Source organism: Myotis daubentonii, chromosome 2, assembly GCF_963259705.1.
Source record: "Myotis daubentonii chromosome 2, mMyoDau2.1, whole genome shotgun sequence".
NCBI lineage: Eukaryota > Metazoa > Chordata > Mammalia > Chiroptera > Vespertilionidae > Myotis > Myotis daubentonii.
The window spans coordinates 220,616,437-220,638,520 of NC_081841.1; the positions used below are offsets into that span (position 1 = coordinate 220,616,437).

General features: G+C 58.7%; 1 protein-coding gene across 1 annotated transcript in view; it reads left to right on the forward strand.

Annotated features, from left to right (window-relative positions):
- The window catches only part of MYOM2 (myomesin 2), a 54,176-nt gene that overhangs the window by 21,611 nt on the left and 10,481 nt on the right, over nucleotides 1–22,084 (forward strand). Inside the window, exons 12-28 of the mRNA XM_059685838.1 lie at nucleotides 1,257–1,456; nucleotides 2,625–2,678; nucleotides 3,640–3,767; nucleotides 5,278–5,461; nucleotides 6,439–6,613; nucleotides 8,284–8,405; nucleotides 10,524–10,711; nucleotides 11,124–11,250; nucleotides 11,371–11,549; nucleotides 13,304–13,418; nucleotides 15,775–15,931; nucleotides 16,016–16,122; nucleotides 18,231–18,275; nucleotides 18,809–18,945; nucleotides 19,783–19,927; nucleotides 20,181–20,240; nucleotides 21,408–21,475. Of these exons, the coding sequence (XP_059541821.1) occupies nucleotides 1,257–1,456; nucleotides 2,625–2,678; nucleotides 3,640–3,767; nucleotides 5,278–5,461; nucleotides 6,439–6,613; nucleotides 8,284–8,405; nucleotides 10,524–10,711; nucleotides 11,124–11,250; nucleotides 11,371–11,549; nucleotides 13,304–13,418; nucleotides 15,775–15,931; nucleotides 16,016–16,122; nucleotides 18,231–18,275; nucleotides 18,809–18,945; nucleotides 19,783–19,927; nucleotides 20,181–20,240; nucleotides 21,408–21,475 (2,191 nt within the window). The remainder of the gene's footprint in view (nucleotides 1–1,256; nucleotides 1,457–2,624; nucleotides 2,679–3,639; nucleotides 3,768–5,277; nucleotides 5,462–6,438; nucleotides 6,614–8,283; nucleotides 8,406–10,523; nucleotides 10,712–11,123; nucleotides 11,251–11,370; nucleotides 11,550–13,303; nucleotides 13,419–15,774; nucleotides 15,932–16,015; nucleotides 16,123–18,230; nucleotides 18,276–18,808; nucleotides 18,946–19,782; nucleotides 19,928–20,180; nucleotides 20,241–21,407; nucleotides 21,476–22,084) is intronic.

Here is a 22,084-nt window from a genome sequence, read left to right on the forward strand (position 1 = left end):
CTGAAGATGCAGCCCTGACACTGAGCTGCTCCAAAGGCTGGTTTTTCAACTTCATTTCCCCGGGAAATCGGGAAATCCGACGAGAAGTGTTGGCACTTGAATACCAGTATCCCCGCCTCCGGGAAACGGAGGGCGATCATGTCCAGATTTCTGGTCGGGACTTAATGTTTTCTTTTCTTTTTGGTTGATCTTCACCTGAGGATATGTTTTCATTGATTTTTTAGAAACAGTGGGAGGGAGGAGGGAGGAGAGAGAGAGAGAGAGAGAGAGAAACATTGATTTGTTGCTTCCCCACATGCCCTGACACAGGCACAGTATTGAACCTGCAACCCAGGTAAGTGCCCTTGACAGGGAATCAGATCTGCAACCCTTTGGTGCATGAGCCACGCTCTAACCACTGAGCCCACTGGCCAGGGTAGGATGATGTTTTCGGGAGACTTCCAAATTCCACACGAGAAGCCTACTAGAACGATCCGCCTCACTGTAACTGGTCCCCCTTTAGGCCGCGGGGTGCACGGCCGTTCCCCCTCTGCAGCCTGGGCAGCAGACAGGCCAGGGAGCTGAGGGCACCTGAGATTTTGTGACGTGAGTTGTTCAAGAGCTACCGAGGGCGGACGGGTCTGAGATCTGAGACGATTTCCCCAGGAGTCAGGAACTGATCCGAGCCTATACGTTACAGAGGCTCGGGAATATACTCGATATTTCCTAAGTAGCTGTCTTTTAACATTTATTTGTGCTGTTTGTGTAAATTGATATTTTGATGGCGTCCATTTTGCCCATGTGAGATCTTTGCCTGTTATAATTGTTATCTATATGTATAAAAGCTTAAGCGACAGTTCAACCGTTCCACCGGTAGCTGTGACACACACTGACCACCAGGGGGCAGACACTCAACTCGCAGGCATGGAAACATGGAACAGACTGATGAATCTCAGAGGGAGGGGGGAGAGAGAATGGGGGAAGGGGGAGGTGAGATTAACCAAAGATCTTGTATGCATACTAGAGGCCCGGTGCATAGATTTGTGCACCGGTGGGGTCCCTAGGCCTGGCCTGCGAGGATCTGGCTGAACTGGCTCTCCGACATCCCCTAAGGGGTCATGGATTGTGAGAGGGTGCAGGCCAGGCCGAGGGACCCCACCAGTGCACGAATCCATGCACCGGGCCTCCAGTAGAGTATATATGTCTCAGTAGGTGTACACTCCTATAGACTCATTACGCTGATGTCGTCCTTACTCTTGACTCTTTTTTCTTTGAAGGTGCGAGGTGGGAACTAACAGTTGGGTTCAGTGCAATGACTCCCCCGTAAAAATCTGCAAGTACCCCGTGACGGGGCTGCTGGAAGGGCGGTCGTACGAGTTCCGCGTCAGGGCGATCAACAGCGCCGGCGTCAGCCGGCCGTCCCGAGCCTCAGAGGCTGTGGCTGCCCTGGACCCTGCTGACCTCACCAGGTTACAAGGTGGGTCCCTAAGAGGTCAGGGTCCCTAAGAGGTCAGGGTCCCTAAGATGTCAGGGTCTGGCCAGGACTGGGGCACATGGGGCCGTGCTATGTGATTCTTCCTTTCTCCCTACCCCCGGCGGTGTCTGAGCCTCGAGGACATGCTCATGGGTGGGGAGGGCCAGAGAGGGCCGTGGTGTCCCGTGGTGTTCCGTGGTCTCTCGTGGTGTCCCGTGGTCTCCCGTGAATGCCTAGGGGGAGCGGGGAGCCGGGCTGTGGTTTATACCTCAGTGCACCTTCCTGCCACCCTCCACTGGAATCCAGTTACCTGGGTGCAGAATTAGGCTTTGCCATGCCCACTGAGGGTACAGTTTCAACATACCAGGAGCCAGGTGTTGAAACCGAGCCACTCTATTTTGGAATTTTAATTTCACACAATGCAGGCTCCCCAAGGGGATGGGACCCTTAGTTATGCCCTTAAGGGAGCCCCATGCGTGTCTCTTACCTGCATGGCCTCTCGCGCCCACTGCAAAGAGCGGAGAAGCGCTGAACATCATCCAGACCGTTTCCACAGAGGCAGCTCTGATACCTCAGGGCAGGGAACACGCTGTCACCATGGAGCAAAGGCGATTCGTGCCTCATAGGCAACGAGGGAAATGGTGCTTTTTAAAATATATTCTATTGATTTTTCACAGAGAGGAAGGGAGAGGGACAGAGAGTTAGAAACATCGATGAGAGAGAAACATCCATCAGCTGCCTCCTGCACACCCCCTACTGGGGACGTGCCCACAACCCAGGTACATGCCCTTGACTGGAATCAAGCTTGCAACCCTTCCATTCCACAGGCTAACACTCTATCAACCAAGCCAAACCGGTTAGGGCAGAAATGGTGATTTTTAAATATTTTTATTGATTTCAGAGAGGAAGGGAGGGGGGGGGAGAGAGAGAGAGAGAGAGAGAGAGAGACACGTCAGTGATGGGAGAGAATCATTGATCAGCTGCCTCCTGCACGCCCCCTTCTGGTGATGAATCCCGCAACCCGGGCACGTGCCCTGACTGGGAATCAAACCGTGAGTTCCTGGTTCATGGGTCTCGATGCTCAACCTCTGAGCCTCGCCGGGCGGGCAAAATAGTGCTTTTTAAAGAGACCCTTGGATGTCAAATTTAGCGTCAACCTTTCTCTCTGCAGCCGTCCGTTTGGGGGAAGATAAAGAAATTGCGATCTATCAGGATGACCTGGAAGGTAAGTCGTTCTCGCCCCCCGGGGACTGGGTTGTAATTCGAGGCAGGAGAGGGGGGAGGCAGCGGGTGACAGGGACACCCTTACAGTAAGTGTGACACCTGTGGGTCAGACCTGCAGGCTTGCGGCCTGGGCAGCGGAAAACAACACAAGACAGAACGCGGAGTGAGCCTAGGCGTCCCATGGCCGATCGTGGACACTTGTGTGTGTGGGTCCAGGGCGCATTGCTTTGGGGACGGGGAGAAGCAGCCAGACCGGCCCCGAGGCTTGAGGACCGGGAGCCGGTTCCTTCTCACACCGCCCGTGCCTGGGCCAGTGCTCAGCATTGTCCGGGCAGCAGGTTCACGTCTGTTTCACTAAGGGACTGGCCTCAGCCCTCCCATCACGTCCCTGTTAGATCCTGCGAGTGCTTCTCCACCTCCTCCCGCAGCCGCCGGGAAGGGCGGGCCGCCGAGAAGGAGGGGCTTGCGTTATCGGTCCGAAATCCAAAGATTTCAGTTGGGCCCATAATCAGAGGACAAGCGCGAACATTTAATAAAAAATAGTTGGTTAACATGGAGCCGCCGCCTAAGGAGACGCACTTCGAGCTCCCCTCCCAGTGGCCTCGGTCCCACCGCGTCCCCAGAGGCTGCCTCGGGGAGTCCACTGGTTGGCTTTCCTGTTTGCCCCCGAACGGTGCGTGCTCGGGGCCATCCCTTCTCCAAACCACGCCACAGGGCAGCCCGGGCTGCGGTGGTTCCTGGTGGCCCATCCCCACCCCCACGCCCAGCAGGAACCCTGGCCGCTGGCTGGCTCCTTTCCTGGGAGCTGGTTTGGGGCAGAGCAGGAATGCGTGGTCTTTCCCGGGCCTGCCGCCTCGGCTCCGAAACAGTCCGCTCAGCGTGCCCACTCCCACGTGGGCTCCTCTGTGGGCCCTGCCTGGCAGCCCGGCCTCGCCCTCGCTCACCGCTGTCTTCCCCTCCAGGCGACGTGCAGATCCCAGGGCCGCCCACCAACGTGCACGCCTCAGAGGTCAGCAGGACCTACGTGGTCCTCAGCTGGGAGCCCCCCGTCCCCCGGGGCAAGGAGCCCCTGACCTACTTCATCGAGAAGGTACGGCTCCCCTCCCGGGACCACCCATCGCCGCGGCTGCTCTGTGCCGCGCGGTGGGCCTTGGAGACGGCAGCCACCGAGTGCCAGCCACAGAGCCCAGCACGCCGCAGGAGGACGCTCCTGCCCAGCCCACCTGCGGGTGGTGAGCAAGGTCCCCTCGGCTGCTGGGACTGGCCAGGCTCTGCCCCCCCTCCCTCCATGAGCAAGCCCGTCCCGTCCCCCGCCCTCCGTCAGGAGGCTGAGTCCCCACCTATCGGGAGGCATCGGACTTAGTCTCCCCCCAAACTCCAGGCTTCCGGTCCTGAGGGTGATTTGTTCAGAAGCCACGTGGCCACTGGGTGGCGACCCTGTAGAGGGACTCCCACTTCAGGTGGCCGCAGGTCAGGCAGGCCTAGCTCTGGACAGAGAGAACCAGCTGGTGGCCCCAGCCAGGCTTTCTCAGTGGTTGGAGTGTCCGCCCATGGACTGAAGGTCAAGGGTTCGATTCTGGTCACGGGCGTGTACCTCGGTTGCAGGCTGGGTCCCCCCTCTGGTTGGGGTGCGTGTGGGGAGGCAACCAGTTGATGTGAATCTCTCACATCGATGTTTCTCTCCCTTCCCCTCCCTCCCTACACTCTCTCTAAAAAACAACGGGAAAAATATCCTTGGTGAAGATCAAAAACAACAACAAAAAGAAAGAAATAGCTGGCATGTTGTGGCCCTGGAACACACATATCATGTGCACCCACACATGCATATACACACACGCACACACAGACACACATGCACACACAGATGTGCACACACATGCGCATACACCCACAGACCCTCAGACGCACATGCACACACAGATGCACATCCACACACAGACACACATGCACATACAGATACACATGCACCCACAGACACACATGCACCCACAGACACACATGCACATACAGACACAACATGCACATACAGATACACATGCACACACACACAGACACACATGCACATACAGATACACATGCACCCACAGACACACATGCACCCACAGACACAACATGCACATACAGATACACATGCACACACACACACAGACACACATGCACATACAGATACACATGCATACACAGATATACCCAGCAAAGCATACATCCTCTCCACGTGCCGTGCATCCCGTTTCACAATCACCTGCCCTTGCACTCAAAGCGCAGGTGTCAGCTGCTGCCGTGGGGGTCCGCCCTGGGCTGGGGGCTGCCTCGGCAAAGCCTCTGCCTCAGGAGAAGCTGTAACTGTGTCTGTGGAACCAAAGTTATGTTACATGATTGCTCACTTTTGAGTAAGAATTTTACTGGTCAGCGTTTTCAGCTTTGAATACTTTCTTACCTTCTCAAATCGGCTTCCCTTTCCACACACATCATAAAGACGTTTCGAGGGCCCTGTGTCGGGGTAGAGGATGGGCAGCCCACCATATGATTTGGTCGCTAAGATGGACGGTTCACCTCCGGCCCGCTGGGGGTCGGCCTGTCACAGCCCCCTTCTCCCGCAGTCCATGGTGGGGAGCGGCAGCTGGCAGAGGGTCAACGCCCAGACGGCGGTCAGGTCGCCGCGCTACGCCGTCTTTGACCTCGCGGAGGGGAAGCCCTACGTGTTCCGCGTTCTGTCTGCAAACAAGCACGGGCTGAGCGACCCGTCGGAAATCACGCCCCCCATCCAGGCCCAGGACACCATAGGTGAGTGGTACCACGAGCGGCCGCGATTCCGGAAGGGCCCTGAGTAAGGCGGCATCGGGTGACGGGACTGTGTTGATGAAGACACTAGCGTCGCACAGGAGTTGTAACTCAAGGAGCCTGAACGTTTCATTTGACCAGAGAGGAAAGCTCCCTCGGCCTCGCTCTGGTCAGTTCTCAACATTTCTCCAAAGTCTCATCTTATGAACGATGAATGGGTTAGACATACTTTTAGGCAATGGTCACTTTAAGAAAATCCCAGTCCCACCGGGCCGGCGTGGCTCAGTGGTTGAGTGTCGACCTATGAACCAGGAGGTCACGGTTCGATTACTGGTCAAGGCACATGCCCGGGTAGCCGCTCCATCACCAGTGGGGGGCGTGCAAGAGGCAGCCAATCAATGATTCTCATCATTGATGTTTCTATCTCTCCCTCTACCTTCCTCTCTGAACTCAGTAACAATTACATTTATAAAAAATCCCAGTCCCTAGATGGACTAGAGTGATTTGTCAGTATGATTGAGGTTCCCGCTCTGACGATGTCAAATGCTAGACGAGGCACAGATCCCTAGTCAAATCATGACATGAGTCCGAGTTCCTTCAGAGATGGACAGGGTGGGATTGTGGCCGATTGCCTCACAGTCGGCAGTTTTCCATTCCAACACAGTTACTACCCACTTAGCCAAAGCACAGTGTCACCGGAAGATCCCTCAGTCGTCCGGGTGGAGGGACGGGCGAGTTCATGATTGTACCCCCTTTTCTGTGGGGCCAGGTGGGGCCTCGGGAGGACAGAGAAGCCTGGCAGGCAGCCCTGGGTCCTCTGAAGGTTTGCCCATCCTTGTTCTCCTCCTCCTCGTCCAAATTTTATCTAAAGGCCCAAACTTGGGCTGCCACGCCCTGTGGACAGAGGGGCTGGAAGGTCGTGGTGTGTCTCTGAAACCCCAATATCACTGACCATGTACCAATCCGTCTCCCCTGCGAAGTCACCCCCTCTGCGCCCGGCCGGGTCCTTGTATCCCGGGACACAAAGACGTCGGTCGTGGTGGAATGGGACAGGCCAAAACACCAAGAGGACCTACTCGGCTACTACGTGGACTGCTGCATGGTGGGATCCAACGTCTGGGAGCCCTGCAACCACAAGCCCATCAGCTACAACAGGTGTGGCCCTTCTTCCCGCCGTCCCGAGGCCCCAGGTCACTGCCTGGGGGGACAGTTCAAGAAAGAAAACTGAAATAGGAGCCTCAGGACACCGAGGGCAGCATATCCTGTGGTAGACATACCTCTGAGAAGATTGTACACGTGAACGAGGAGCCTCAGGGCACCAAGGGCAGCATATCCTGTGGTAGACACACCTCTTAGAAGATTGTACACGAGAACTAGGAGCCACAGGGCACCGAGGGCAGCATATCCCGTGGTAGACACACCTCTGAGAAGTCTGTACACATGAACTAGGAGCCTCAGGGCACCGAGGGCAGCATATCCCGTGGTAGACACACCTCTGAGAAGATTGTACACATGAGCTAGGAGCCACAGGGCACCGAGGGCAGCATATCCCGTGGTAGACACACCTCTGAGAAGAATGTACATGAGAACTAGGAGCCACAGGGCACCGAGGGCAGCATATCCCATGGTAGACACACCTCTGAGAAGATTGTACACGTGAGCTAGGAGCCACAGGGCACTGAGTGCAGCATATCCCGTGGTAGACACACCTCTGAGAAGATTGTACAGGATGAGTCTGTCTTGGTCACACGGGGTGGGGGTTTTGAAGTTGATGAGCTAGTTCCTAGGCACCTGGCTTAGTGGTTTTCCTGCTGATGAAGAAGAGTTCCAGCACCTTCTTTTCTGACCTAATCCACATTTAAGATTTGCCTTGAATGGAGAGTTAAAACAGCAACCGTGATGTGAAAGGTGTTTTATTTTTCCATTTTAATTTTCTGAATGTTTAAAATTGCTCTCTTCACATAACTGGCCATCTCTTCTCTCACCAGCCATCGGGACAAATCCCAGGGGCCTGGCGCCTCCCCACGAGGGGGGGTGGTCGGGGGGCGCCGGCACCTCCATCTCCGCTCCCACCATCCATTTTACCTCGCTTCGCACAGAGCAGGCAGGGGCGTCCGAGTGAGTGAGGCGTCCCCAGGACACGCTGTCCACAGTGGCTGCGTTACCAATTATGGCCCAGCTGTTATTCTTTTCCAACTTCTTTATTTTTTATGAAAATACTTGAGAAGGCTGTGGCTAGGAAAAGATGAGATGTAATTGAGGAGAATAACAGAGTTTACTCACCGTGGCTGGAACCCAGGAGGCTGTCTCAGAGCACAGTTCTCTGGCGGAGGGGTTTTAGGTTACTGCGCCGGGACGGTGGGTGCCGAGCTCAGTGGATAGAGCGTTGGCCTGCGGACTCAAGGGTCCAAGGTTCGATTCCAGTCAAGGGCATGTACCTGGGTTGCGGGCACATCCCCAGTGGGGAGTGTGCAGGGGGCAGCTGATTGATCTTTCTCTCTCATCGATGTTTCTAACTCTCTATCCCGCTCCCTTCCTCTCTGTAAAAAATCAATAAAATATATTTAAAAATTATAATTTAAATGATAAGCTATACATTTACTGAGCACTTACCACAGGCAAAGCACCTGTGCTGAGGTTTTATATATATATAATATTTTTATTGCTTTCAGAGAGAGGGAGGGAGAGAGAGAGATAGAAACATCAATGATGAGAGAGAATCACTAACTTAAAACATAAAATAAACCCTTTCAAACCCCCAAACAGCCTGTTTTTGTGAAGGAGGGAAAGGCCACGCCCAGCAGCCACACCCCCTGTTTCCCCAGGTTCGTGGTGCACGGCCTGACCACGGGCGAGCAGTACATGTTCCGCGTGAAAGCGGTGAATGCCGTGGGGACCAGCGAGAACTCGCAGGAGTCGGACGCCATCAAGGTCCAGGCTGCGCTCAGTAAGTCACGCTCGCTGCTGTGTGCCCCTGCGCCAGGGCTTCTGTGCGACACACACGTGTGCTGCCGTGTGCAGCGTCGCCAAGAAAGGGTGGCGTGACTCACCCCCCAGAGAACGTGGGGTTCTGCGGGAACCGCTCACCCAGGCTCCTGCCTCGGAAGTGCCTGTGTGCTGACTAGCCACATGCTAATAACATGCCCAGTAAGACATTCCCGCTCACGTGCCCACATTAAAGTACATGCTGCGGGCCCGGGGTTCTCTCTTCAGTCAGAGGCTGAGGTCAGGCGGCGTCAGTGGCCTTCGGAGCTGCCTCAGTGTAAGGAGCTTTAATTCATGGCCCCGGGAATTGCAGGTGTTTATGTAACTTCGTGGCTTTGTTCCCACTCACCTTAGAACATTGTCATTGTGATGGAACTGACCAATCAGGTCCCGAACTGCAGGATGGGCGGGGACTGCGGGTGTGTGAGCTGCTGTTCTGTGGCAGTCAGCCACGTGGACTCCACGGATCCCACCACAGGCCTGCACAGAGTCAGGAGGTTCTGTGACCGACAGCCACGTGGGCTCCATGGAGCTCAGCACAGGCCTGCACACAGTCAGGAGGTTCTGTGACTGACAGCCACGTGGGCTCCACGAAGCTCAGCACAGACCTGCACACAGCCAGGTGGGTCTGTGACTGTCACGTGGGCTCCATGGAGCTCCGCACAGGCCTGCACACAGTCAGGAGGTTCTGTGACAGCCACGTGGGCTCCACGGAGCTCAGCACAGACCTGCACAAAGTCAGGAGGTTCTGTGACAGTCACGTGGGCTCCATGGAGCTCCGCACAGGCCTGCACACAGTCAGGAGGTTCTGTGACAGCCACGTGGGCTCCACGGAGCTCAGCACAGACCTGCACAAAGTCAGGAGGTTCTGTGACAGTCACGTGGGCTCCACGGATCCCACCACAGGCCTGCACACAGTCAGGAGGTTCTGTGACCGACAGCCACGTGGGTTCCACAGATCCCACCACAGGCCGGCACACACTCAGGAGGTTCTGAGACAGGACGTTGCACGGGCCACGTTCGGGTCATCGTAGGACCTTTGCATTTCTGAGAAATACACTTTGCTATTTAATTATTTTTGCCTCTGGCTCGATTTACCATTTTCAGCAACGAAGACTTCTCTTCTGAGGGTCATGTTTCTAGAATGTCAACTCTAATAGCACGTAGGTGGGCAAATACAACAAAATTAATTATCCCCTTGTCTCGGGTCTTCGTTCTAATCTCCGTTTTCCTTTGGGGGCACCTGCAGACCCTCCCTTCCCTTTCTAAGTCATTCCCGTGAGGTGAGGATCAATGATTTAAAACCTCACCCTGTGCTAAGAAGAGCTCATTTGCAGCTCACCTGAGCCTTAGGTAACAGAGGGCGCCCAGATGCAGGCGACTCAGAGTTGGGGTGAAGGGGGAGCTGAGACACATCCTGCTCCACCGGTTAGAGAAGAGGGTCCCGCTCCAGCCGGGGCTCAAACGGGAACCCCGACCTCCTTCCCGCTGGAGATCCTGAAGCTCCTGGGACCCCGCAGGAGGGGGCGACTCACCTGCGCCCCCTGGCCGTGGGGCGGCTGCCAGTCCTCGCGGTGGGAGGGGCCAGCCCCGCCAGGGTTTCCCTCAGGGGCGGGGAGGGTCTTGCTTCAGGGTCCAGGCCACTCTGACACCATGGCGCCCTGGTATTGTCAGAATAGGGGGAGGGTATTGGGAAGGAGCCAGAAGTACCTATGAGAGAACTTTTAAATATACTTTTATTGATTTCAGCGAGGAGGGGGGAGGGAGAGACAGAAACACCATTGATGAGAGGCCATCATGGATCAGCTGCCCCCCGGCATGCCGATACTAGGGATCGAGCCCGCTACCCAGGCTCGTGCCCTGACCGGGAACCGAACCCTGGCCTCCTGGTTCTAGGTCAGCGCTCATCCACTGAGCCACACCGGCTGGGCTCTGAGAGAATTTCCCAACTTTCTTTGAAAAGAGAGATGAGAACAGATGGTTACAAGGTCCGCCAGGAAAGGGGCCGAGGGCCAGCGCCCAGGGCCGCGCGGTGGACGGAGACAGGGCCGCGGGGTGGTAACTCGCGGTGTCCCCGCAGCCGTCCCGTCCCCCCCGTACGGGATCACGCTCCTGAACTGCGATGGCCACGCCATGACGCTGGGCTGGAAGGTGCCGCGGTTCAGCGGGGGCGCGCCCGTCCTCGGCTACTTCGTGGACAAGCGCGAGGCCCAGCACCGGAACTGGCACGAGGTCAACGCGGTGCCCGTGAAGGAGCGGCTCCTGACGGTGGGTGTCGGCTTCCTGGGCTCCGCGGGGCGCACGCAGCCGCCCGGCCCTTCGCCGTGGGCAGAGCGCGGTGACAAACCCGGATTCCACACCGCGGCTCCGGGGGCCGTGGGCCGTGGCTCTGGGGCCGGGGGGGCGTGTCTCGGGGCGTTTTCTCTCTTTCTGAGGAGCAGTGAGGGGAGGAGAGGCAGGTGAGTGGGGGGCGGACAGCCCGGTGGTGACGCCGTGGGGACCGGTGCCCAGGCCCGGCATGGCCCCCGCAGGTGCCTGATGCTGCGGTGGGGGGTGGGGGGCAGTCAGGTGGGCAGGCAGCCCCACCACGTGGTCACTCTGTACATCCACAGGTGCCTGCCCTGCCAGTGGACCGGCAGGCGCTTTTACTCGCGTGTGAGTGACTCTCACCATCTCATAGGTGGAGGGCTTGACTGAGGGCGCGTCCTATGAGTTCAAAATCGCTGCCAGCAACCTGGTGGGCATCGGGCAGCCCTCGGACCCCAGCGAGCTCTTCAAGTGCGAGGCCTGGACGGCGCCGGAGCCGGGTAGGGGTCCCACTCCTCGACCAACCCCCCCTGTACCCCCTCCGCCCCTGCCTCGCACCCGGGGCAGCCAAGGGACGACTCCCTGCGTGCGGGGTGCTGATCGGACCCCCCGCCGCCCAGGTCCCACGTACGACCTGACCTTCTGCGAGGTCAGGGACACCTCGCTGGTGCTGCTGTGGAAGGCCCCTGTGTACACGGGCAGCAGCCCCGTGTCCGGCTACTTCGTGGACTACAAGGAGGAGGGCTCCGAGGAATGGACCCCCGTCAGCGAGGCGCCCACGGCTCATCGCTACTTAAAGGTGGGGCGCCCTTCGCAGCCACTGCCTCTGGGGGCAGGGGGCCGGTCCCCGTGGCAGGCCCGGCCGGGGCGGTGGGGACCGTGGCACGTGCTGCGTTTCTGCCCCGAGCGCGGCCTCGCCACTGGACAGCCCTGGGTAGCGGCGGCCTCAGACACTCTGCACGGGCGCCGTCCCCGCCTTCCGCGGGGCGTGGGTATCAATCACTCTCCCCGCCCGGCCCGCAGTGACTGTGCTTAGCTCACAGTTCCTAGCAAAGTCTTTTTAAGAAAATATGTTTTTATTGCTTTCAGAGAGGAAGGGAGAAGGAGAGAGAAGCATCCATGATGAGAGAGAATCATGGATCGGCTACCTCTGCACGCCTCCCACTGGGGATCGAGCCCACAACCTGGGCCTGTGCCCTGACCGGGAGTGTGTGCACGTACAGACACACACACACATGCACACATCTTTACAGTTTTACCTCTGGCAGGATTGTGAGGGGACAGTGCTCTGTCCTCCCTCCAAATTCCTCTGTTTTAGCCCCTCCACTGGCCGGTGGCCGGGGTCATGTGACAGCCGCCCCGAGACCCGTCCCTGGCTCACGGCCCGGCTGCGACGTTCTGTTTGGGTCGGGCTCGGGGGTGTGACTGACAGGAAGCGACCTGTCCGCCCTCAGAGACAGGCCACATCCGCGCTGGGCACATGGCGGCACCCCGGAGCGCGTGGCAGGCATGGCAGCCACTTCCGGAAAGCAGTCGACAATATGAAACAATGTCTGTCCCCTTTGAATGAATAAACCAGCTTCTGCGAGTCTAGCTACTCCAGTTCGTCGGGAGTTTAGCAAATACACGCTTACTTGTGGTTACCAATGCGGATCACAGCGCCCATGGCGAACATGGGTGACACAGGAGGTGGACCCAACTGTGGTGGCGCCAAAGGGTGGGGCATTGTGCACGGAAAAAACTCACCTTCAAAATTCTGTTAGCCCCACAGAATTGTGTTAAATGACTCTACTCACCAGATTAGAAACTAGATGGTATGATTTCAATTCTGCTTGAAACTATGCAAAGAGAAAAGAAAGAGGACGTATCAGAATCGTCACAAATCGCCCTGCCAGGTGGCTCCTTTGGTCGGAGCCTCCTCCTACCCCCGCCCGACCCCGTACCCCAAAAGGTCACGACTTCCATTCCAGGTCAGGCACACGCCTGGGGTGGTGGGTTTGGTCCCTCGTCGGGCACCAATAGAAAGTGATAGGTTGATGTTTCTCTGTCTCCCCGCTTTCTCTCGCTCTGAAATCAATAGAAACATACCCTCAGGTGAGGATTAAAAAGAAAATTGTCGCCAGCCTGTGAGTTCCTGCAGTCAGGCCACCAGTGGGAGTCTGTCTGTGCAGCTGTGTGAGCCGACGGCACAGTGACTCCAACTGGAGGAGTGCGATTCTTTTCAAAACGTAGACATTTTATTGATTTCAGGGAGTAAGGGAGAGGGAGGGGGAGAGAGAGAGAGAGAAACATCAGTGATTGAGAATCATGGATCACTGCCTCCTGCACTCCCCACACTGGGGATGCAGCCCACAACCTGGGCCTGTGCCCTGACCGGGAATCGAACCCTGACCTCCTGGTTTCTGGGTCAATGCTCAACCACGGAGCCACGCCAGCTGGGCAGGAACACATTTCTTTATTTTTTGAAAAGAAAGCATATTCCTTACAAACGGTAAAAATAACCACGTTCCCTCTATTTCTCTCTTCTCGTGGTGTTTCGCCCGCCGCCTCCAGGTGTGTGACCTGCACCAGGGTCAGAGCTACGTCTTCCGCGTGCGGGCGGTGAACGCCAGCGGCGTGGGGAAGCCGTCGGACCCGTCGGAGCCGGTGCTCCTGGAGGCCAGGCCAGGTGAGCTGGGACGGACTGCGGCTTCGGGCGAGGGGCCCCGAGTTACGGGCGTGAATGCGGACGAGGCCGGGTCAGGTTTGGAAGCCGGTGGACGGCAGGGACACAGAGCGAGTTCTCAGGGCCGCGGGCTCTCCGGCCGGACCGGCGAGGGCACGCTGGGTCTGTGTGGGCGTCGGCGGAGCCTGTGTTTGACGTTAAAGCAGCGTGTGCAGGTGATGGCGGCTTTATCTGACCGGGGATTTGCGGCAGGAAGTGACGCAGCCCCTGCTGATGTTTGGTTGCCAGTAAGGAGAGCCCAGGAGGCGGCCCCGACAGGGACGGACTTCTTTGTTTTTATTTTTTTAATTTTAATTTATTTTGTTAATCCTCACCCGAGGGCATTTTTCCCATAGGTTGTTTTTTTTAGAAGGAGAGACAGAGAGAGAAACATTGATGTGAGAGAGACACATCGATGGGCTGCCTCCCGCTGGCGACCCAAACGGGGCCAGGGATTGAACCTGCAGCCGAGGTCTGTGCCTTTGACCGGAAGTTGAGCCTGAGGCCCTTCGGTCTGAGGCCAGTGGTCTAACCACTGAACAGCCCGGCCAGGGCCAGGGCATACTTCTGGGGGTTGGGAGCTCGCGGGATGCGGGAGGTGGGCGTCCGAGCTGCGGGGGGTGGAGCCGGCTGGAAGGGCAGGTGTCTCTCGTCCTCGCCCTGGGCACCGGCTGCACTGGCTTCGTCCCGGCTCTGTGCCCCCCCGGACCAGCAGCCTCTGTGAGCCTGGCCTCAGCCCTCACCGGGAGGCGGGGCGTCTCCTCCATCCTAGTTCCTCGGAGGCAGGCGATTCTCCCCGGCCCGGGGGAGGGGCCAGGTGCCCACCTTGGTCAAAAGGTAACAACTAAGCCTCCTCTTCCCCCTCGAAAATGCTGAGCCGAGAGGAGGGGAGCGGGGGAGCGAGCGGGGAGACCCCTGTGTGGCGTGGCCGCTGGGCCTGGGAGCAGCCAGGGCTGACCTCAGGGAGAGAAGGACCTTCGGGGCCGGGAGTGGCAGCGCCAAGGTGAGCCCAGTTGTCCTGCGTGCAGAGGGGGAAATGGCCAGACGTGCAGGAATGTGGAGACTTGGAACAAACCGCAAAGCCCCCCTGCCGTCCGTGTGCACCCCCCATCCGTGTGCGTCCCCCATCCGTGTGCGTCCCCCATCCGTGTGCATCCCCCATCAGTGTGCAGCCCCATCTGTGTGCGTCCCCCATCCGTGTGCATCCCCCATCCGTGTGCATCCCCCATCCGTGTGCGTCCCCCATCCGTGTGCATCCCCCATCAGTGTGCAGCCCCATCTGTGTGCGTCCCCCATCCATGTGCACCCCCATCCATGTGCATCCCCCATCCATGTGCGCCCCCATCCGTGTGCATCCCCCATCCGTGTGCAGCCTCCATGCGTGTGCAGTCCCATCCGTGTGCAGCCTCCATCTGTGTGCGCCCCCATCCGTGTGCATCCCCCATCCATGTGCGTCCCCCATCCATGTGCGTCCCCCATCCGTGTGCAGCCCCATCTGTGTGCGTCCCCCATCCATGTGCACCCCCATCCGTGTGCATCCCCCATCCGTGTGCATCCCCCATCCGTGTGCGTCCCCCCATCCGTGTGCATCCCCCATCCGTGTGCATCCCCCATCCGTGTGCGCCCCCATCCGTGTGCGTCCCCCATCCGTGTGCGTCCCCCATCCGTGTGCGTCCCCCATCCATGTGCGTCCCCCATCCGTGTGCATCCCCCATCCGTGTGCGTCCCCCATCCGTGTGCGTCCCCCATCCGTGTGCGTCCCCCATCCGTGTGCAGCCCCATCTGTGTGCGTCCCCCATCCGTGTGCACCCCCATCCGTGTGCATCCCCCATCCGTGTGCATCCCCCATCCGTGTGCATCCCCCATCCGTGTGCGTCCCCCCATCCGTGTGCGTCCCCCATCCGTGTGCGCCCCCCATCCGTGTGCGTCCCCCATCCGTGTGCATCCCCCATCCGTGTGCATCCCCCATCCGTGTGCGTCCCCCATCCGTGTGCGTCCCCCATCCGTGTGCGTCCCCATCCGTGTGCAGCCCCCATCCGTGTGCATCCCCCATCCGTGTGCATCCCCCATCCGTGTGCAGTCCCATCCGTGTGCAGCCCCCATCCGTGTGCACCCCCCATCTGTGTGCGGCCCCCATCCATGTACAGATTCCCATCTGTGTGCGGCCCGCAGTCCCTGTGTGGCTGGAGCGGCCGGCTCTTCCCTGGCCCTAATGTCCGAGGTGGACGGCGAGCCCCCATGTCAGGCCCTCTCTGAGGGGAGGCCCACAGGACAGCATGTCCCTCCGTCCCACGTGGTCACCTCGGTGCTCGCTCCGCAGGCACGAAGGAGGTCAGTGCGGGGGTGGACGAGCAGGGCAACATCTACCTGAGCTTCGACTGCCCGGAGATGACCGACGCCTCCCAGTTCACCTGGTGCAAGGCCTACGAGGAGATCGCCGACGAGGACAAGTTCCAGGTGGAGACCGTCGGGGACCAGTAAGTCGCACCGGCAGGGGCGGCCGCGGCCCCTTAGACACGCGGACGAGCGGGAGTCCTGACGCCCGGTCTGCTTGCCCGCAGCTCGAAGCTGTACTTCAAGAACCCGGACAAGGGGGACCTGGGCACCTACTCCGTGTCCGTGAGCGACACGGACGGGGTGTCGTCCAGCTTCGTGCTGGACGAGGCAGGTGAGGTGTGCGGACGTGGGGCTCTTTCGAAGGTGGGCGCTGAGGCCCAGGCGACTCGCTTCCTTGGGAAGAGGGGGTGACTGTGGTGGCGGGGGCGGGGGCCATGCAGAGCAGCCCACGTTCACTGGGAAATGACACCCGCTCGGGCCGTCCTCGTCCTGCTGGGAACGTGCAAGCGGTGGCACTCGGCAGCTGGGGCAGCGGCGGGCGCACTAGCGTGGACGTCCTCACATCGATGCGAGGCCCCGCGAAGCAAGGGGGCTCCCCTCGCTCCCCCCAACGCCCCGTAATTGGGGGACAGAGAAAACACACGCCTATGTCTCCTGTGTGTGAGAGCCTGAATGGCCATAGCGGATCCCGCCCTCGCTCACAGGGAGGCAACGCCAGAAAGAGCGGACATTCCCTCCTCACCGCGCCCGGGGCAAGGCAGTGGCTCCTGTGGTGGCTGGCAGAGCGCAGAGGCGGGTTCGCTCCCTCCTGGCTCCCTCACCGGTCCGACCCTCACCTGCTGTTCTTCAGGGAGGGCCAGCCGTATGGTCCTTTTTATTTTTATTTTTATAAAATTCATTTCAGAGAGAGGAAGGGAGAGGAAGATAGAAACATCCATGATGAGAGAGAATCATGGATCGGCTGCCTCCTGCACGCCCCCCGCTGGGGATGAGCCCACATGTGTTCTGACCGGGAATCAAACCGTGACCTCCTGGGTCATAGGTTGGCGCTCGGCCACTGAGCCAGGCCTGCCGGGCAGGGTGCCATTGCTGTAAGAGCCGTCAGGGAGGTGGGCGAACGGGCAGCAGTGGGCAGAGCCCTCGGATCTCCATAGCTCTGGGACCCAGGCCTGGGCTGAGTGCCCGCCCTCTGGCCGCCTTCCTGGAGCAGGAGGGCCCCTCAGCAGCCGCATCCTGGTTGGCGGTGCTCAGAGCGTGTCCCCAGGAGGCCTGACCCAGGACGGGTGCGGGGACAGGGGCGCGGGGGAGGGGACAGGCCACCGTCCAGGGCGGACGCAGCATCTGGTGGCCACGGCACCTGCAGGGAAGGCGGGCGGCTCCTGCAAATGTCACAGCACTCAGCAGGGTGAGGGGTCCCCTGTCCGCTGTCCGAGGTGCACCGGGCGCGGTCCCTGGGTCCTGCTCTCCAAGCTGCCTCTTCGCACCCCAGCGCAATGGTCTTCAAAGGCCCCCAAAACACCCCTAACGAATCCTGAAAGCGCCCCCCTCTGCACCGTTTCAGAGGTGACAGGCGACGTCTGAGCCTGAACTTTAAGTCGTTGCCAGGATGACGTTTCCCGCACACGTGATAGCGAGCGTGGACATTACACGTACTTCAGGCGACAGCGGGGCGCAGGCTCAGCGCCTTGGTCTGTGGCCGTCCCTACTGAGCCCTGGTCGGGGGTCTGAGTTGTGTCAGGCTGTTTGCTTCCTCCAGGAAAAGTCTGGTTTCACCTCTCAGTGCAGATACACGTCTCATAGTGGCTTTGTGACCACGATCTCATTTCTAAATTCCAGTTAGGAAGGGAGGGCGGGAGGGCGGGAGGGCGGGAGGCAGGGCAGGGGAGGCGCGAGGAAGGCTTCGGAACGTGCCCTGGGCGCTCTCAGGAGCGATGCGCTCTGCGGGGGAATGGGTGTCTTCGTGGTGACACCCCCGGGTGGGACTCTGGGGTGAGAGACACGGAGGACACTCAGAAAGGGGGCGGTAGCCGCCACCACCAGCCCCCTCGCAGCCAGGCCCACCCGAGGACAGAGTTCCTGTGCAATTAGCAACCTGGGAGCAGACCCCTCTCCCGGGACCTTACCTGCGCCCCACCCCACCCCACGCCCCTGCACCACATGCTCCACCCACACGCCCCGCGCACGCCCGGCCCCGCCCACACACCCCACCCAAGACCTGGCCCTGCAGGCCCTGAGCGGTCCCTGCAGTAAGTGGGAATGACTCCTGGGGAACAGCGCCCACAGGTTAAAGTGAGCCCCGCCTCCTTTCCCTCACGTGGGAATGCCTCTCGTGTCCTCCGTTAACTGTGGTGGCGTGGCCTCTGCCTGGTCAGCCTCCTCACCGTTTGCACACGTGTGCACTGGAGTCCACACCCATGGGCACGTTTCTCTTCCTTGTAGAGCTGGAACGCTTGATGGCGCTGAGCAACGAGATAAAAAATCCCAGTAAGTGAGCCGGGGACCTGGGCTGCGTGGAGTGGGGTGGGGTGGTGGGCGCGGAGTGGGGTGGGGTGGGTGGGTGTGGGTGGGGAGGTGGGCGCGGGGTGGGGCGGGTGGGCGCGGGGTGAGGTGGGTGGGCGCGGGGTGGAGTGTCCGGCTTTGTGTGGTCAGGGCCCCTTTCCTCTCAGCCCGCAGGCTGGCCACCTGCTCACTCACAACCAATGCAGCTCTGACTGTAGCTGGTAGAAATGTTCATGGCATTGCGAGAGCTTTGAATTTGGGGTTCAGGGTGGCTGCCGGGCCGAGGGGAGCCTCTGTGGCTGAATCCCACGGGACACAGAGAGAGTGCACCCTGGGGGTCAGGGGGCGCCGAGAAGGCCGCCCTCACGCAGGGTCCGAGCGGGGTCGCCCGGAGCTGGACCTTTGTTTCTGGGTGCACGGTCCCCTCACCCGGGGGGCTCACTGCTGGGAGGCTCAGAGCAGGACCTTCCTGTGAGCGCTCCCCGCGCGGGGCGCTGACTGACGGCCTCCTCCCGCAGCCGTCCCGCTCAAGTCCGAGCTGGCCTACGAGGTGTTCGAGCACGGCCAGGTGCGCTTCTGGCTGCAGGCCGAGCAGCTGTCCCCCGACGCCAGCTTCCGGTTCGTGATCAACGACCGGGAAGTCTCCGACAGCCCGGTGAGTGCGTGTGTGAGTGCGTGTGTGTGTGTGTGCAGGTGTGCCTGTGTGTGTGTGTGAGCGCGTATGTGTGTGTGTGTATATGTGCCTGTGTATGTGAGTGCACACACACGTGTATGTGTGTATATGTGTGATTGTATGTGAGCGCATGCACACACGTGTACATGTGAGCATGAGTGTACGTGAGCGTGTGCCCGTGTGTGCAAGTACATGCCTGTGTAGATATGCCTGTGTGTGCTCATGCACATGTGTGTACACGAGTGGGAATTTGTGCGTGTGTGCATGCTTCTCTGTGTGTATGTGCAGGTAGGTGTAGCATGTGCATGTGTGTGCATGTGTATATGTGAATGTGTATGTGTGTGTATATGTGTGTATGTGTGTGTGAGTGTACGCACGTGTACGTGTGTGTATGTGCGGGTACATGTAGTATGTGCATGTGTATATGTGAATGTGTGTGCATATATATATGTGTGTATGTGTGAGTGTACATGTGTGTACATGTGTGTATGTGAGTGGCTCAGGGTCCTGGGGGAGGAGGACGTTGTGAGGGTGGCTGTGTTGTGGCTGCATGTGTGTCTGTGTTGTCTACCCCACGCATTCAGTGGTCTCAGGTTTGGTGCGTGTCCGGGGGGGCATGTCTGCTGGCTGCCCTACCCCCCGCCAGTACACACAGGACAGGGTTTTCCCCTGAACGCACATCTGTGTCCGTTGTTTGACGTCTGGTTCACCAGTGGGTTTCGTGGATCCACTTCCTAGTGTTTTCGTGTGTCCCGATCCGAGCCGTGAGCTGTGGGACGGGGCTCTCACGGTGGGTTCTGTTTCCTCGGCGGCTCCCAGACGCACAAAATCAAGTGCGACAAGTCGACCGGCATCATCGAGATGGTGATGGACCAGTTCACGGTGGAGAACGAGGGCACGTACACGGTGCAGATCCACGACGGGAAGGCCAAGAACCAGTCCTCCCTGGTGCTCATCGGGGACGGTAGGCGCTCGTCGGGGACGGTAGGGCTCATCGGGGACGGTGGGCGCTCATCGGGGACGGTAGGCCCTCATCGGGGACGGTGGGCGCTCGTCGGGGGTCGGGGACGGTAGGCGCTCGTCGGGGACAGTAGGCCCTCGTCGGGGACGGTAGGCGCTCATCGGGGACGGTAGGCCGAGCGCCCGCGGGAGGGTTCAAAGCCCTTCTGCTGGCAGGAAAACGCATCTCATGTCCTTCTCCCTCCGTGTGAATGCAGCGTTCAAGGCTGTCCTGGACGAGGCTGAATTTCAGAGGAAAGAATTTCTCAGGAAGCAAGGTAGGTGTCGGCCGCTCGCCCACAAGCGGCACGAAAACCAAGGGTTCGGGTTTGAGTGTTCAGTTTGGCCGACTCTGCGAGGCCCCGTGGCTCGGTGCGGGCTCAGCGGCCAGGACTCACACGTCTCGGCTCTAGACACTTGGGCACTTTTCTGTCCTTTGCCCTTTTCCCAGGAACTGGCTGTTTTACTTACTTAAAATCGGGAACGTTTTAACTTTTAAATGTTTTAACTGCTAACGGTACATGTTAAATGTATTGTTTTTAAAAATGCACGCTCACTAGTTACAAAGTAAAATGGATAAATTTTAGAATCTGAAAAATAACGCAAGGGTTTAATTTTTTAATGGGATTTTTATGTGGGATTTCAATGCCTTTTGAAAAACATTAGAATATAGATTATAAAATATAACATCAAGGCTTTTTAAAGTTTGTAGTTTTTAGTTATTTTTATTTTTAATAGTCAAAAATATTTTATTTTAGCCATTTCTACTTTATGAACGTTTTCACTTTGTAGGATATATTTATTGAAAGAATTCAATACACGCTTTCTGCATCTGCCTTGCATGTTCGTGTTGAATGGGCTGATGGCATTGCTATTAGCGTATGAATTACTTCTAAGTTTCTTTTAAATAAACACGGTATTTTAAAAGACAGATGAATCCCCGTTGGATTCAGAGTAGCATGTGTGTGCAGTGTTGCTGGCCGGGCTGCGTGTCCTCCCCTCCCCGCTGTGCACCCCCCGCTCTGAGGCGTCTGCGCCCGGGCAGGAAGGAGAACGCCGCCTCCTTCTGGAGAGCAGAGGCGGCAGGCGGCGGCGGGAGAGTGAGTGGACGGTGCACACATGTCCATTTCAAGCCCAGAAACGGGTTTTCCCGGTTCCTACCGAACAGCTGCTTCCTCTGCCTGAAATGCACACACGTACACACACACACACACGCATACACCCGCACGTTTGCACATACAACTCACACCACATGTTTACACACACACACACATGAAACACATGCACACCTACACATGCACACACCCCCACATGTGTTTACACAATGCAACGCACATATGTACACTCACTTGCACAATACACGTGTGCACATGTACAAGCACACATGTGTATATACACATGTGTTAATATGTAATATGATTCCTTTTCACTTTGCTACCCCCCAGGCCCCCACTTTGCCGAGTACCTGCACTGGGACGTCACTGAGGAGTGTGAAGTCCGCCTGGTCTGCAAGGTGGGCGGGGCTGGAGGGAGCGTGGCCCTCGCTCTGTGGGCGCCAGGCCCTGCAGGGAGCTGGAGGGTGCGAGCTGGGCTGGGTCAGGCCGGGCGGGCGGCACGCCTCTGGGTCCCGCGGACGCTTTAGTTCTGAGGCTGCCAGTGTCGTCTGGGAAGGAGCCCCCATCCACTGGGCTGAGCGGGGGAAGCTCCTGCCCTCCGTGGCGCTGCGTCGGGGATGTCGCTGCCCAGCCAGGGCCCCGGACCTGGGCGAACTTTCCACGCGGTTAACCATTTAGCACACGCTGTGTGCGGCTCGTCTGCATCACCGACATCGTGTTCGCCCGGAGGCCGTCTCGCCCGGGGCTCCAGCAGGGCGCCCGCCTGGCCGGGGCGAGGACATCACACTTTCGAAGCCGGGCCTGGGGGATGCATTTGCCACCTTCGGACCCACGGCCTTGTGGTTATTCCTCACTGCAGGGTATTTCCATTGATTTTTAGAGAGAGGGAGAGGGAGGGAGGGGAGAGAGAGAAGCGTCCATGTGAGAGGCACACGTCCACTGTTGCCTCCTGCACGCACCCTGACCGGGTACATGCCCTTGCCTGGGAATCGAACCCAGACCTTCCG